The sequence below is a fragment of the Pan paniscus genome, chromosome 19 (genome assembly GCF_029289425.2).
Source record: "Pan paniscus chromosome 19, NHGRI_mPanPan1-v2.0_pri, whole genome shotgun sequence".
In the NCBI taxonomy this organism is placed as follows: Eukaryota; Metazoa; Chordata; class Mammalia; order Primates; family Hominidae; genus Pan; species Pan paniscus.
Window position 1 is genome coordinate 66,723,155 of NC_073268.2, and position 15,161 is coordinate 66,738,315.

Genomic DNA, 15,161 nt, shown 5'->3' on the forward strand with positions numbered 1-15,161 from the left:
CCCCCTCCTCATCTCAAACTATCTGGCCTTGAGCCATCTTTCTGCCTTAAAAACAGCTGCTGATCTTCATGCTACCTCCCTTGCTCAGGGGAACATGAAACAGGCTAGAAATGGCTCTCAGAAAAAAAGGTATTGTCAGCTCAAACTCAGGCCCCTCATTGTCTTCTGTCAGTCATAACCATTTGGGGCTGGGCTCCCTGTGTGAACAGCACTCCAGGCTCCCAGAGTTTGAAGAACAACTTTGGTTTTTGGGTGGGTGGGCATCCTTAAGTGGGCCTCAGGCATCCTCCAGCTGAAATGCAGGAGGGGGAGGATGGACAGAAGGATCTGACTCCGTGTGGGAAAGGCAGGGAGGGGGCTGTGCTGGAGTCCTGATGCTCTCCTCCCCGAGAAGACGAGAAGACGGGGGCTCCACCAAAGAGCCAGCCCCAGGGAATGTCCCTGCCCTCTCCTTTAATGTCCTCCCGGCCCAGAGGAGGAAGGGGAGGGGTGTTGTGGTGGGGGTGTTGGAGCCCCCCTCCTTTCCTGTTGAAGAGGCAGGGGAAGGGTTAACTCAAAGCAGAGGGGATCAGGTTGCCAGCACTGGCTCCAGATGTGCACTTCCTGGGGGCGGCCAACAGGCAGGCCCCCCACCTCTCAATGCACCACTTGCCTGGCCAGCAGGAAGGGGTTAACCTGCCCTGCGCTTCCTCCTGTGTCCTGTTACTGCTGAGGCAGACCTGCCGGGCCAGCTGAGCAACTTTCCTCGGAGTGCTGCCTGGCGCTGGCTAGGAGGCAAACGCACGCGGGAAGAGCTGCTACCCATTCCAGGGACCCTGCCGCTGCCCCTCTGAGGGGTCTGCACCTTCTGGGAGCAGGTGGGTCTCTGGGACGAGGGTCCATGGTGGATGGCTCTGGAGACGCTCCCAAGGCTGTGCCGTCCCCCTGCTGCACAGGTCGGAGGGTCACCGCAGAGGCTACTCGGGCTGGGGCTGGGGCCGAGGGAGCCCGCACTGGAGGTAAGCTTCCTCCCTGGCCCCCTCCCTGGCAGTGGCGGCATGGAAGGCGGGGGTTGGTGGGGAGCAAACAGTGGTTCTGGGGCTTAGTCTCTTTTCCAGGTGCGAGGGAGAAGGCTGAGCTGTAGAGGACCTAAAGGCTTCTTTCCTGCCACCCCTCCCTCCCTGCCGCCCCCAAAAAGGGACTCAGGGCCCCCTCCCCATCCATCCTGGGACTTAGCATCTTTGGTGGCATCTTAGCATCTTTGGTGGCATTCCCCACAGACTCCTTCTGCACATCTCTGCTGTTTCCTCTTCTTCAGCCCCTCATGCACACCTCTAGCCTCAGGGCAGTCCCCCCTCCCCCATCTTCTGTGCTCCCGGGATGCAGCTATTACAGTGGCCAGAAGCTTAGAGTTCAAGCTCACCCCCTGTCCCTACAGCATCAAGAAGGGCACTGTCATTCCTCACTGCTCAGGCTGGATCTGACTTGGAGGCAGGGGCTGGAGCCCACCTTAGCAGAGGACGGGAAGGGGGTGTGGGCTGGGCTGGTGGGTGCACAGACTTTACGCAAACTCATGCACGTGTGACTGGACAGATCTGGGTTCTCTCCGTCTCTCTGAAACCCTTGCTGGGGATGAGCGATCTGCATTTTTCGGTCCTGACTTTTGGGAAACTCTCCAGATCCCCCCATCCTGCAGGCCCTGAGAAGAGCAGCCCCTCCCTACTGTGCAGTTCTCCTTGGGACCCTGTATGCAGGACAGAGCTGATACTCCGTGCCCCGTGGCCCATCCCACCGCCTGCTGGCCCTGCTCCCATCCCCTCAGCCTCCTCCATCCTCTGCCCTCTCGTCATCTCTGAATTCTCAGGCCCTGCCCTCTCTGTGCCCTTCCCTCCACCTGACAGGGTCTGGCTCAAGGTCACTGCAGTAATTCCATACCCAGCTGCCCAAGGCTGCTGCTGCTACCGCCACCGCCTTATCGGCCGCTGGGTTTCTGTTACACTCCCTTTTATTTCTGGGCATATCGTGTTCGATAAAACCCTTTGCTTGTAACACTGCTGGCAGCGCTCCCAGCTGCTCCCTCCCGCGTTCCCGCGTTCCTTCCTTTCCTCCTCCCTTCTCTGCGCTTGGGCAGCCTTCTTCCTTTCCTCCTCCCTTCTCTGCGCTTGGGCAGCCTTCTTCCTTTCCTCCTCCCTTCTCTGTGCTTGGGCAGCCTCACCTTGTCCCCTCAAACTCCAGAGAAGGAAAATCAAGGTGCCTCCCCATGTTTCTGGCCCCGCCCTTCCCCCCAGCCCCTGCAGGGGTGTGCAGAGAATGCCCACCTTCTGTGAGAAAGGTCCAGGCAGGGCCGCTGGACCCACACCGAGAGTCCCCTCCCAGAGGCTGGTGCCCCCACACAGGCCAGGCCGGAGGGCCAGGGCAGCCAGGTCCAGGTAGGGCTCTGGTGCAGTCACAGTGCCCGACTGGTTCTGCTAGTTCCAGCGGCCAGCCGGTAGGGGCGTGTGCTGGGCGGGCTTTGGTGCACATTATTTCCCATCTTGACTCTGCCACCCCCAGCCACGGGTTGGGGAGGTGAAGGCAGGTCTGAGTCACTAGCAAGGGGGAGGGCAGGAGTTAAACAAGTTGTGGCCGTGGCATTCCCACAGAAGGCCCACCACCCGCTGGAAGGAAAGAGATAGCAGACAAAAGGTAGGCTGCGCTGTGGGCCAGGCACTCTCCACCTCGCCCACTCCCACGGTATCTTATTCTCTGAGCCCCCAACAAAACCTGCCAAGGCATGTTTTCAAAGCGTGGGGCTGCTTTGAACTGAGCCCAGCACTGGCGGGGCTGGGGTGGAAGGAGCGTGGAATCGGGTGCGGGAGGACAGTCTCCTTCAGATTCCTGCTTCTGGCAGCCTGGGGACCAGTTGGGGCACGGGCTGGGATGGAGGGTGGAGCCGAAAGGTGTTTGGTGGGTGGGGGACAGTTCACGGGTGAAGTGGAGGCTCTGCAGGCCCAGACAGTGTGTGTGTGCATGCACACACCAGTGCTAGTGTGGGAGGAATGGTGGTGGTCAGGGAATTCCTCTTTTGGTTTCTGAAAGGGCCTTTGGGAGGACCTTGGGCCTGGGGTTGTATTCAGCAGACAGCCTGGACCTGTGGCTATTGGGGGGAATTGGGCTGGCCCAGCTCTTCTCCCTGCTGGGGTACCAGAGGTCCACCATGTGTCCAGTGTTTTGGGGCTTTGGAGAACCCAGACTGTTCCTACTCTCAGGGAGCCTCCATTCTAGCTGAGAAGGTGGGACTGAGACAGTAAAGCAATCCGATGAAATAATGACCAAACTGGGTAACACTGACAATAAGAATTGGATTAGTCTTCTGGAGTCCTGGATGGTAGTCCAGGCTCTGCCACTTACGTGCCATATGATGCAGGCAGGTCCCATCCCCTCTCTGGCCTCAACACTTCCATGTGTACATGGGGGTGGCATGCAGGAGTGTTGGCAGTGGCCAGAACTCTGAGGGGCAGTCTTCCTCAAACGATACTTGCTCTCTTGCCTTCTGGCCCAGGTCATAGCATTTCTTCTGAGCTGCCCTCCCCTGACTTGCTGGTTCACTCCTCCTTACTCTTCCCTTGGATCTTGGATCTCAGCTCTGCCACCACCTCCTCTAGGAAGTCTCCCCTGATTTTCCTGGCTTGGGTCTTCCTGTGCGGCTCTGCACTCCCACACTGGACTGTGATTTTCTGTACCCTCTCAACTGAACGTGGGTGGACCAAGGCGTGTGTTCTGTGCCTGGCATGGTGCCTGGCTCAGAAAAGGCCTCCGGGAAATAGGTGTTGAATGCATCAAACTACAAAAACTAACAATATGAGAAAAGTGAGCTGAGGAGCTAGGAAGGATAGGTCTTAAGCTAGATCTCAGCAGAAACAGAGGCAGTGGCCGAGCAGAAGCAAGGCAAGCGGGCATTCCTGGAATCCTGTTAGCGTTCCCCCATGAGGCCATGCACTCTTAGGTGGGGCTTCCTGGGGTCATCTTGGTTCCCCATGCAGCAGCTCTGTGATCTCGGACAAGTCACTTAATATTACAGGGTCTCGCTCTGTTGCCCAGTGGCCTGATCATGGCTCACTGCAGCCTCCAACTACTGGCCTCAAGTGATCCTCTTGCCTTGGCCTCCTGAAGTCCTGGAATTATAGGCGTGAGCCACTGCACCGGGCCCATTTAATACTCTGAGCCCCACCTTTCCCATCTGTGGATGGAGATAATGATAATAGCATCTTTGGGGTGTGACTGTGAAGATAGATAGATGAGCATGCAAAGCTCCAAGTGCCTGCTGAATTGTAAGTGAAATAAGAACGTGTGCCGCTGAAGGCTGTCCCTGGAGGCAGGGACACTCTGGCCAGGCCTCATTTAGTTGGTCAGTGGCTGAGTGACCCATGAGGTAGGCCTCTGCCCCTGAGTTCCTGGCCCTCTCTTCCTCAGCCCCATGTGGAACCCAAGGACGCAGCTGCTCTGCTAACACGGCAGCCCATCCTTCGAGACTGTGACCTCGCCACAGTGGCCCTCAGCCCTCCACCTCCGGCGGGGGCGAGGGCCACCCACCTCCAAGTCTCCAGCCATGACGACCTCCGCACTCCGGCGCCAGGTGAAGAACATCGTGCACAACTACTCCGAGGCAGAAATCAAGGTGCGCGAGGCCACCAGCAATGACCCCTGGGGCCCCCCTAGTTCGCTCATGTCCGAGATCGCTGACCTGACCTTCAACACAGTGGCCTTCACCGAGGTCATGGGCATGCTGTGGCGGCGGCTCAATGACAGCGGCAAGAACTGGCGGCACGTGTACAAGGCTCTAACATTGCTGGACTACCTGCTCAAGACGGGCTCCGAGCGGGTGGCCCACCAGTGCCGCGAGAACCTCTACACCATCCAGACACTCAAGGACTTCCAGTACATCGACCGCGACGGCAAGGACCAGGGCGTCAATGTGCGCGAGAAGGTCAAGCAGGTGATGGCCCTGCTCAAGGATGAGGAGCGGCTGCGGCAGGAGCGAACCCACGCCCTCAAGACCAAGGAGCGCATGGCACTGGAGGGCATCGGCATTGGCAGTGGGCAGCTGGGCTTCAGCCGCCGCTACGGCGAGGACTACAGCCGCTCCCGGGGCTCCCCGTCCTCCTACAACTGTGAGTAAGCCCCAGTGTGTGGCTGGGATGGGGAGGTGGCCCGACTTCCATTCCTGGCTCTGCAATCCAAGCCATGGTTCATAATACCTACCTCCGAGGGGTGTTATGAAGATTCAGACATAAGGAATGTAACACGCAAGGCGCAACACCCGGCACATAGGAGGTGCTCAACAAGTTAGCTCAGATAATAATGTTGTTATAGATTCATTATCATTCGTTAGCTGCCTGATAGGATGGCACGATAGTGGAAGCATGGGTTTGGAGTCAGATAGCATTCTATATTCTGCTTCCTCCAAGCTGTGTGACCTGGGCAACCAGTTCTCTGAACCTCAGTTTCCTCATCTGTACAGTGGGGAAAAGCTCACCTACCTCCATTGTTTGATCTGAGAATGAAATGAGACCAGGTTCAGGAACGTCCTCTACCCTGCACCCAGACACATGGCGTTCCCCTTCATCCCCCTACCTGAGGGCAGCGGCTAGACAGTCCCTGACTCTCCTGCCCCCAGTCATGGGGGCTTCCAGGATCTGAGGAATACTCAGCATGGCCCGCCTTCCATAAAGCCCTTGACAGTTTGCTGAGGGCTTTGAGGTTGTGACCTTGTTGGACTAGAACCTCCTATCCTCACACCTCCCTTGCCCCCAAGCAGGACGGGGTCCATCTGGAAGTCCAAGAGCTGGAGTCAGGGCACCTGGGTTCAAGTCCTGCTTCAGGAACCTGGTCAGGGGCCCTAAGTGCCGCCTGTGCATCTGCTAAGGAAGGACTGGATCCGTCCCTCCATCCGGGATGGGTTGGGATGGGGAACTTACAGAGTGCCTGGCACACTGCTTGGCCCACGGGGGCCTCAACGGCCATTGTTCCCCTCCTCTCAGTTCTCTTCTTTGAGCCTCAGCTTCCTGGCAGGCAGAGGGGTGTGGGAGCCGATGGGTAATCGTGTGGTCACAGAGACATGATGGTCATTGCAGCCTCCTCTTCGTCACCCCGCTATACCTCCGACCTGGAGCAGGCCCGGCCTCAGACGTCAGGGGAAGAGGAACTGCAGCTGCAGCTGGCCCTAGCCATGAGCCGTGAGGAGGCAGAGAAGGTGAGGCCATGCAGCCCCACTGTGGTGGGGAGGGGATGGGCTAGAGGGAGCGAGTGCCTGGGAGCCCCTTGGCCTTGACTCAGGCTCTGTCACCCAAAGCCCCAGTCCTGTGCCCAAGGACAGCACAAGACCCATTATCTCTGTCGGTTTGTCGCAGGCAGGGACTGCCTCCCTGCCTCCAGTCCTCTCCACTGGGCCTGGAAAGGGTGGCGAGTGTACAATTAGGGGCACATGCTATGTCTTGGGGTGCCTGCTACCACCTCATGGTGGAGTGGGTGAGTGTGCTCAGACATATTCCTAGGAGACACTGGGATATGCTTCCCGCCCCCGCCCACCAGCTATCCTTTTGGGGAGACAAGGACAGGCCCCCGATATCATCATCTTTGCCGTTACCTCTGTGGATCCAGGAAGACCAGGCAGGAAGCAGCTGGGCCTCACACAGGAGGGCCTGAGGAACTCTCAGAGGATTCAGAAGCGAAAGATCAGTCTTCCTGACCTTTAAACTGCATTTCAGATGCAGGCAGGGAGAAGGCCACGCCCACCCTGCCGACTGAGGGACAAATGGCCCATGCACACTGAGGGTGGGCATTAGTGTCTCCATCCCCATGACCCAGGCAGGCCTATACTGCCCTTCTGGTCCCAAGGTGGGGGTACAGGGCCAAGTTTACCCCTCTCTTCCTCCGCAGCCTGTCCCCCCAGCCTCCCACAGGGACGAGGACCTGCAGCTGCAGCTGGCTCTGCGCCTGAGCCGGCAGGAGCACGAGAAGGTAGTGGGCCGAGCCCGCTGGGCTGCCGGTGCTGCTGCTGCTGCTGGTGGAGGTGCTTCAGGGCACTAACAGGCTCCTCCCGCTGTACCCGGTGGCCCTGCTGCTCCTAACCTCTCAGCTGCCTCCCACCCTGCACTCTCTCGACTCCAGCCTCCGGTGCACAGGTCCCCGGATTCCCGCCTGAGCTGCTCATGCTCCTAACTCTTTCTGTGCCTTCTGCAGGAGGTGAGGTCCTGGCGGGGTGATGGCTCCCCCATGGCCAATGGTGCAGGGGCCATGGTCCACCGTCAGCGGGACAGAGAGCCTGAGAGAGAAGAGAGAAAGGAGGAGGAGAAGCTAAAAACCAGCCAGGTAGGGAGTGGGCTGTGGTGCGTGGGATGGACAGGGCCTAAGAGATGGACTGAGTATTTGTAAAGAGAGAGCAGAGCAGTGCCTGGCATATAGTAAGCACTGATGTGTTTATTCGATGAAATAGGGGTGGGGGTGTAGCAGCCCTAGTCCCACATTGCATGGGCTGGTGACTGAGTTAACAGCAAAGTGGGATGCAAAAGGATCCTGATTGGAGACCCCCGGATTCGGGTTCTGGATTTGCTGCCACTTACTCTATGACTTGGGGCATGTCACTGTCATGGCCTCAGTTTCCCCTTCTGCACAGTGGGCTTATTGGATAGTTCCAGCTCTGACATGCTAGGATTATGTGATATGTCAATCAAGACTAGGGTTGGCCTAAGCACATGGTGCTGAAAACACCTCGGGCTCATGGACATATTTTCTCCGCATGGGGAGTGGGCAGCTGCTGAGTGCAAGGCTGCCCTCCAAAGCTGTCCATGCCACGCCCGGGTGCTGTGGTCTCCTTTCTGTCCATGTTCACTGTGGCCAGTTTCTCTTGGACACTGACCTAGGGAGGTAGGCTGGTTGAAAAACATCTGCCTTTGGCCTTCCTGCCCCTTTCTGCTGGCCTGGATTCTATCCCAGCTCTGCCTCTCCCTGGCTGTGTGACTTCAGGCAAACCCATTCCACCCTCTGTGCGCTGGCTGGCTCATCCATAAAATGGGTACATCACCTGCCCTACCTACCTCACAGGGTTGTTATGAAAATCAGGTACTCTGTGGATGAAGAAACATTATAAACTGTAAAGCACTGTGCAGAGTTGAGGGATCATGAATAGGTATCTGTGGAATGAATAAAGAGAATGAACTGGCATTAGCCTGACAGGTCAGGGCCTGCCCTCCCTCCAGGCCCCGCCCACTTCTGAGCCGCGGCTGCCTCTCCCCTCCACAGTCCTCCATCCTGGACTTGGCTGACATCTTCGTACCTGCCCTGGCCCCGCCCTCCACACACTGCTCTGCTGACCCATGGGACATCCCAGGTGGGCATGCAGGGCTGCAAGAGACTTCCAGGCTGGCCCAAGAGCCTCCTCCTTCCCAGCCACTTGCTGGGCCAAGCACCTCCTCCCAACATCTGAGTGTCACCGGGCAAGTCACTCACCACCTTGAGCCTCCACCGCCTGTGGGACAGGCTTTCGTAGTGAGGGCTATGGAGAATGTCTGAAGGGCCCAGCTCCTAGGAAACGCAGCAAATGTTCTCTCGCTGCACTCACTTGCTCAGCACGCCTGGGAAGGTGGCCTGAGTCGCCCACACCTGCAGGTCCCAGTTCCTGGGGTCACTTGCCAAATAGGGGCTCCAGCCTGCTGGGTGGTCCTGAGGCCGCAGGCCATCTGTGACATGGATCTTCTGCCTCCCAACTTGGGCTGGGTAACTGGGAAGGGCCCTGGGCGAGGGATAAGGGTGGGCCTGGGATCATGTCTATGCTGTTCCCATTTCAGGTTTTAGGCCGAACACAGAGGCCAGTGGCTCCTCCTGGGGGCCTTCTGCAGACCCCTGGTCTCCGATCCCCTCAGGAACCGTCCTGTCCCGAAGCCAGCCCTGGGATCTGACTCCCATGCTCTCCTCCTCTGAGCCCTGGGGCAGGACCCCAGTGCTGCCTGCCGGGCCCCCCACCACAGACCCCTGGGCCCTGAACTCTCCCCACCACAAACTCCCCAGCACTGGGGATGACCCTTGGGGAGCCTCCCTGGAGACCTCCGACACACCTGGTAAGAAGAGGGCCAGAGAGTGTGAGTGAGGGGCTGGGGGACTTCCAGGCAGGGCCAAGGGGCAGCAGATACTGTTTGTGTTAGGAGGACAGCTTCTCTGGAAAGGGGTCAGACCAACACCTTCCCTTTTTGTCAACCCATCTCCTCTTCCTCTCTCTCTTCCGAGGTGGTGCCTCGACCTTTGACCCATTTGCCAAACCTCCAGTATCCACAGAGACCAAGGAGGGGCTGGAGCAGGCCCTGCCCTCTGGGAAGCCCAGCAGCCCTGTGGGTGAGCAGGGCAAGGGGATGGTGAGGCTCTGGGGAATGAGGGGCCCACCCCGAGCAGCCTCTGTCCTCTTCCTCTCACGTCGCGCGCCAATCCCTTTCCCCACCAATTAGCTCTAGCATTTCTATTCCAGAGCTGGACCTGTTTGGAGACCCCAGCCCCAGTTCCAAGCAAAATGGCACGAAGGAGCCAGATGCCCTGGACCTGGGCATACTAGGGGAAGCACTAACCCAGCCAAGCAAAGAGGCCCGAGCTTGCCGGACTCCCGAGTCCTTCCTGGGCCCCTCAGCTTCCTCCTTGGTCAACCTTGACTCGTTGGTCAAGGCAACCCAGGTTGCAAAGACCCGGAACCCCTTCCTGACAGGTAAGACATGCCCTTGTCCCTCAACCCAGGGGCTCCTGCTTTCAGAGCCTAGCCTCCGCCGGAGGAGCCCACTCTTCTTCCCAACTTCCAAGACCTCCCGGTGTAGGGCTCTGAACCCTGGGTCACTCAAAGCCACTCTCGTTCTGCAGGTCTCAGCGCTCCGTCCCCCACCAACCCGTTCGGTGCGGGCGAGCCGGGCAGGCCGACGCTAAACCAGATGCGCACCGGGTCGCCGGCGCTGGGCCTGGCAGGCGGGCCTGTGGGGGCGCCCCTGGGCTCCATGACCTACAGCGCCTCTCTGCCCCTCCCGCTCAGCAGCGTGCCAGCTGGCTTGACCCTCCCCGCCTCGGTTAGCGTCTTCCCGCAGGCCGGAGCCTTCGCACCGCCCCCAGCTGGCCTGCCGCAGCCGCTGCTGCCCACGCCGAGCTCAGCCGGGCCACGGCCCCCGCCCCCGCAGACCGGCACCAACCCCTTCCTCTGAGCACCGCCCTGTCCCATACCGGCCTGCGCCTGCGCCGCGCCAGGCGCCCGCGGCCCCGCCTGCGCCTGCGCCGGTCGCCCCGCGGCCCCGCCTCCGGACCCGGGGCTGGGCGGGGCGCCGGCGCTAGTGGAACGCCGAGCCAGTGGCGGCTGGGATTCCGCGGCGGCTCTGGAAGCTGGACGCGGACCACGGCCCGGGAGCTAGAAACTGAACGCCCGCATAATAAAGACTGGAACCCTCGTTCTCAGCTCTCACCAAGTGGACTTTTTGCGGGGTGTGGCGGCCGGGTCTCGACCACAGCGTGGATCACCGGCTGTTTAGGAAACTGCAGCTGCACAACGTGGGGTGCAAAACTGCCCCGCTTCCTTTACAGCTCTTCTCAACCCTCACCTCCATCCCCCGTCACCCAGGCACCTTCGCTTCCAGATGCTGCCAGGCTGTCACTCAATTCGGTCATTTCATTTATCACACATGGGCACTGGGGTTGGACTAACAGCAAGAGACAATAGGCCTTTGTTCCTATTTATTGGGTACTGCTTATGTGCTAAGCAGATCAGTTTATTTAATGCTTGCAACGACTCTCTGAGGTAGAAAATATTGTTAATTCCGTTCAGGATCCCGGCTACTTAATCTGTGGGGCTCAATACAAAATAAAAATGTAGGGGCTCCTTGTTCAAAATCGTATGAAGAATTTCAAAACAGGGACAACAGAGCATGAAACCAAGCGCAAAGCCCACTGCAGTGCGATTGCACAGGTCTCTCACCTTGCAGCCGGCACTACTCCCATTTTTCAGGCAAGGAAACCGTGGCTCAGAGAGGTTGAATGGCATGCTCAAAGTCACAAAGCTGGCATGGGGCGGGGCTGGAACTCAAGAGTCAGACAGTCTGGCTCCAAGGCCTGGAGCTCCCAGGCTAGGCCCCAGATTTAATTCAGCAAATATTGACTGACTGCTGTGGACAAAGTGCTGGGCTCACCTTGGAGGGATCCAACCTCCAGGAGCTCGAGCGCAGCAGGGTAGACAAGCCAGGGGCACGTGATGCGGCTGTGGCAGAAGTCAAGTGCAGGAGCTCCCAGGCTCCTTTGTTTTACTGAGTCACCTTAAATGTAACTCTGCCCTCTCCCTTGCTTCGCCAAGGCTGGCGAGAAACTCAGTCTTAGCCACACAGGAGGAATCGGACCCCTTCTGGGGGTTTATGTGGAGTCTGGGAAACCAAGGGTGGGGTGAGGCCTGGTACTCAATCCAGGAGGGGCCCCTATGACCACCCTCGCCTATTTTTCTTCTCAATGCTCCCTGATCACTGGACCACTGGACACTGATGTGTCCTCAGTGCTTGGGGTCTGGCTCTGCAGGCAGCCTGCAGCCAGCCCCCATCCCCCTTTCAGGGACAAATGGCCTTCCACCAGAGTCGGTGAGTGGAGAGGCACAATGCCACTCCCCTTCCTGAGGTGGGGTAGGGGAAGGGAGTCCCACAATGCAGTTACAAACAGGATGGACAAGAACACCTGCTCAGGAGTCAGACTTACAGGGTTCAAAGTTCTGCTCCAAGGTTTGACCCTAACAAGAATCACTTAGTAATAAGTGGTTATGCTCTGTGACCTTGAGTAAATTACTTACCCTCTCCATGTCTCTGTGCCTGCGTTTCCTTACTTGTCAAATGGGATCAGAAGTTTCTTCTTTGTGAGGTTACTATGTGGATGTCCCCAGGCATGTCCATTCAGCTTAGAGTCCACCCTCTTCAAAGACTGACCATGAGGCACGAACCCATCATGGCTTTCACTCCTGGTTTTGCCAGGCAATACCCAGAGTCCAGCACCCATCTATTAATATCTTCTGCTGCACCCAAACCTGGGATGTTCCATCCTTCTTGGCCCCTGACCCACCCTTTGTGGCCCTGCCACCCAGGCTCTCTTCTTCTAAACTGGATCCCCCCGAGGACTCCCAAGGGGAGCTGTTTTGTTTCCCACAAAGAAGTTGGCAGCCTTGCTTCCTGCCTCCCTCCTTACAAGACCCCTCCTGCTAGGAGGTTGGTGCCATAAGTCATTCTGTCTCCTCCCTGCCTGGGGCTGCCACTCCACCTCATTTTTGGGATGCTTCGGTCTTGGCTCATGGTCTTCTCATCCAGCTCTTACCTCAATTTCAAGTCGCTCCATTATCCAAGGACCTTATGGCCCCTTGACCTCTCAATGACCCTCACCGTGGTCACACTTGGAGGTTTGTCATCACCCCAGATTCCTCTACATTCAAGGCAGGCTTCTGGCTCTCTGAGCTTAACCTCATTCCTTCTAGCCAGAACATGTTCTTTGGAGCACCCACTGGACCCTCCGGCTAGCCAATCCTTCCAACAACCCGCCACACCCCACATTCTCAGAGTCACCCAGGACCACCATCTCTTCTATCCTTGATGGCGTCCACCACTTTCTCTCAAACGAATCCTTCCCATCGAAATGTGTCTTAATTAGCTCCATCCATCTTGACAGTGTCTTCCCATCTGTCCTCTCATGTCAAGCACCCATCATCTCTGTCTCCCCTCCCTTTCCTCTTCCTCCTCAGCCGACTCGGCAACTTCTGCTCTCAGCCTGACTTCACTAGAATGACGCCCACTAAGCACACCAATGGCCTCCATGTTGCTGAAGCCAGTGGACATTTTTCTGTCCCAGCCAGGCTGGCCCCTCAGGAGTCTGACATGTAGGCACTCTGTCCTTCATCTCTGGGGTGCTGTCCTTTGCACCCTGGCTGCTTCCCTTCTGTGTCTTTCTTTTTTTTTTTTTTTTTGAGACAGAGTTTCGCTCTTGTTGCCCAGGCTGGGGTGCAATCGTGAAATCTCGGCTCACCGCAACCTCCGCCTCCCGGATTCAAGCGATTCTCCTGCCTCAGCCTCCCGAGTAGCAAGGATTACAGGCATGCGCCACCATGCCTGGCTAATTTTGTATTTTTAGTAGAGATGGGGGTTTCTCCATGTTGGTCAGGTTGGTCTAAAACTCCTGACCTCAGGTGATCCACCCTCCTCGGCCTCCCAAAGTGCTGGGATTACAGGCGTGAGCCACCACGCCCTGCCTCCATCTGTGTCTTTCACAGGCTCACTTAAGCCTGGACCTGAGCCCTCTTCTCTGCTCCGCTGCATGGTCTCCCTGGATCAGCTCCACACCCACATGGTCTCAACAGTCAAGACCCCCAATCCTCTCTCCTGAAGCCTCTCTTCTGTCCTTCAAGCAGTGTCATCTCTGCCTCCATGTGCACATCTCAAACCCACAGGTCCCACAATGAACCCCATGAGTTGTCCCCCCACCCCCACCCCATGCCCTCTCTTGAGGGAATGGCCCCACCTTGCAAGTCACCCTGGACACCGCCTTCTTTGTCGCTGCCCATCCTGATGACGTTTCCTCCTTGACCGACCTCCAGCCCATTCCTTTCTCTGCATCTCTGCTCTCCCATCTCCCCCTGGGTGCTGCTATAGCCTCCTATCTGCCCCTGCTTTCACTCTTGCCCCTTTCCAGTTCATTCTCCACTGGGAAGCTGGTGGGATCTTTCCAAAACACAGATCCAACTGGGTAACCCTCCTGACTAAAGCCTTTCAATAGCTTGCTTCTACTGTCATCAAAAATCCCCTTCTCTGGCCAGGCACGGTGGCTCATACCTGTAATCCCAGCACTTGGGAGGCTGAGGCAGATGGATCACTTGAGGTCAGGAGTTTGAGACCAGCCTAGGCAACATGGCGAAACCCCGTCTCTACTAAAAATACAAAAATTAGCTGGGCATGGTGGCGCGCTCCTGTAGTCCCAGCTACTTGGAAGGCTGAGGCACAAGAATCGCTTGAACCTAGGAGGTGGAGGTTGCAGAGAGCCAAGATCCACTGCACTCCAGCCTGGGCAACAGAGTGAGACTCTGGCTAAAAAAAAATTGGGTCGGGTATGGTGGCTCATGCCTGTAATCCCAGCACTTTGGGAGGCCGAGGCAGATGGATCACCTGAGGTCAGGAGTTCGAGACCAGCCTTGAACCCAGGATGCGGAGGTTGCAGTGAGCCGAGATCACACCACTGCACTCCAGCCTGGGTGACAGAGCGAGACTCTGTCTCAAAAAATAAAAATCCCCTTCTTACAGTTCACGAGTGTCTCCAAGATCTTGCCTCTGCCCTCATCTACTGCCTGTCTTCCCTCTTTCTGCAGTTGCTCAGCCCTGACTCACTGACAAGCCACGGGACCTTTGCACAAACTGTACCTCTGCCTCCTTCCCCAGCACTCCCCCTGAGCACCCTCCAAGTTCCTTTCTCTCGTTCTTCATGGCTTCACAAATGTGATTTCCTCAGGGAAGCCTTCATCCTTTGCCCCTTCCACCAGATCAGGTCACTTGTTACGTTATACCCTCACGGACTTGTCACGTGGGTGTTTATCGGTATGGCTGTCGAATTAGCATCTGCCGCTCTCAACAGACTGTGAGCCATGTGAGGGCAGGAGCCTTGTTTCTCTCTGCCCACCATTGTATACTCAGTGCCTTGCAGAGTGGCAGGCGGCAGGCACTTAATAAATATTGGCTGAATGTAGCCAATGAGGCCATGTGTAACCTATGAGACATAAAATGGGCTCATCAGTATTATTTAAGGAAGGCTTCCTGGAGTGGGTAGGATTTGAGTAGGACCTAGAGACGAGGAGGCTGCAAAAAGCAAAGCTTGTTAGCTGGTGGACCTGGCCAAGGTACGCCTTCGCCTTGGATCTCATTTCTCATTTGTAAAATGGGCAGGGGTTGGACAAAATGAGCTGAAGCTCTGGCATCCCATGGCCCTAGCATCTCCCAGCCCTAGATCCCACAACTCTCCCTATTCCCTTGAGAAGGGCTGTCCTCCCCAGGCAGGGGCAGAGCCCAGTTTTATGCACAGAATGGGTCCTCCCAAGGCCCGGGTGCCTGATCTGCAATTCTGCGCTCCGCCGCAGGGCGACGCTCGGAGACCAGCCACACTGTCCCAAGTCCCGGCGAAGA

At 57.5% G+C, this 15,161-nt stretch overlaps 1 protein-coding gene and 1 long non-coding RNA gene across 8 annotated transcripts; one reads left to right on the plus strand and one right to left on the minus strand.

Moving 5' to 3' along the window:
- Positions 1 to 289: 289 nt before the first annotated feature.
- EPN3 (epsin 3) lies at positions 290 to 10,187 on the plus strand. 5 transcript variants are annotated; one of them, XM_003817443.6, is made up of 10 exons: positions 290 to 998; positions 4,432 to 5,129; positions 6,093 to 6,211; positions 6,898 to 6,978; positions 7,201 to 7,329; positions 8,260 to 8,347; positions 8,805 to 9,074; positions 9,241 to 9,345; positions 9,476 to 9,706; positions 9,856 to 10,187. In XM_003817443.6, exons 2-10 carry the CDS (start codon positions 4,568 to 4,570, stop codon positions 10,185 to 10,187), a joined length of 1,917 nt encoding a protein of 638 aa, XP_003817491.4. In that variant the 5' UTR covers positions 290 to 998; positions 4,432 to 4,567. The 5 variants fall into 5 exon arrangements, with proteins under 5 accessions (XP_003817491.4, XP_034798337.3, XP_034798338.3 ...); XM_034942446.3 differs by lacking the exon at positions 6,898 to 6,978 and having other exon boundaries at positions 294 to 998; XM_034942447.3 differs by lacking the exon at positions 6,898 to 6,978 and having other exon boundaries at positions 294 to 857.
- On the minus strand, positions 5,313 to 10,269 carry LOC106633986 (uncharacterized). 3 transcript variants are annotated; one of them, XR_010110686.1, is made up of 5 exons: positions 10,207 to 10,269; positions 8,467 to 8,619; positions 8,055 to 8,150; positions 6,605 to 7,282; positions 5,313 to 6,181 (listed from the first exon to the last, which is right to left on the minus strand). It is a non-coding gene; the product is annotated as an uncharacterized LOC106633986 (long non-coding RNA). The 3 variants fall into 3 exon arrangements; XR_001337339.5 differs by having other exon boundaries at positions 8,467 to 9,339; XR_010110685.1 differs by lacking the exon at positions 10,207 to 10,269 and having other exon boundaries at positions 8,467 to 9,909.
- Between the last annotated feature and the right edge of the window lie 4,892 nt (positions 10,270 to 15,161).

Bases quoted from the DNA above. Each gene is read 5' to 3' on its own strand.
- EPN3 (XM_003817443.6), top strand. From the start codon at position 4,568: ATGACGACCTCCGCACTCCGGCGCCAGGTGAAGAACATCGTGCACAAC. The intron at 5,130-6,092 runs GTGAGTAAGCCC...TGGTCATTGCAG, and splicing joins CTCCCCGTCCTCCTACAACT to CCTCCTCTTCGTCACCCCGC. The intron at 8,348-8,804 runs GTGGGCATGCAG...TTCCCATTTCAG, and splicing joins TGACCCATGGGACATCCCAG to GTTTTAGGCCGAACACAGAG.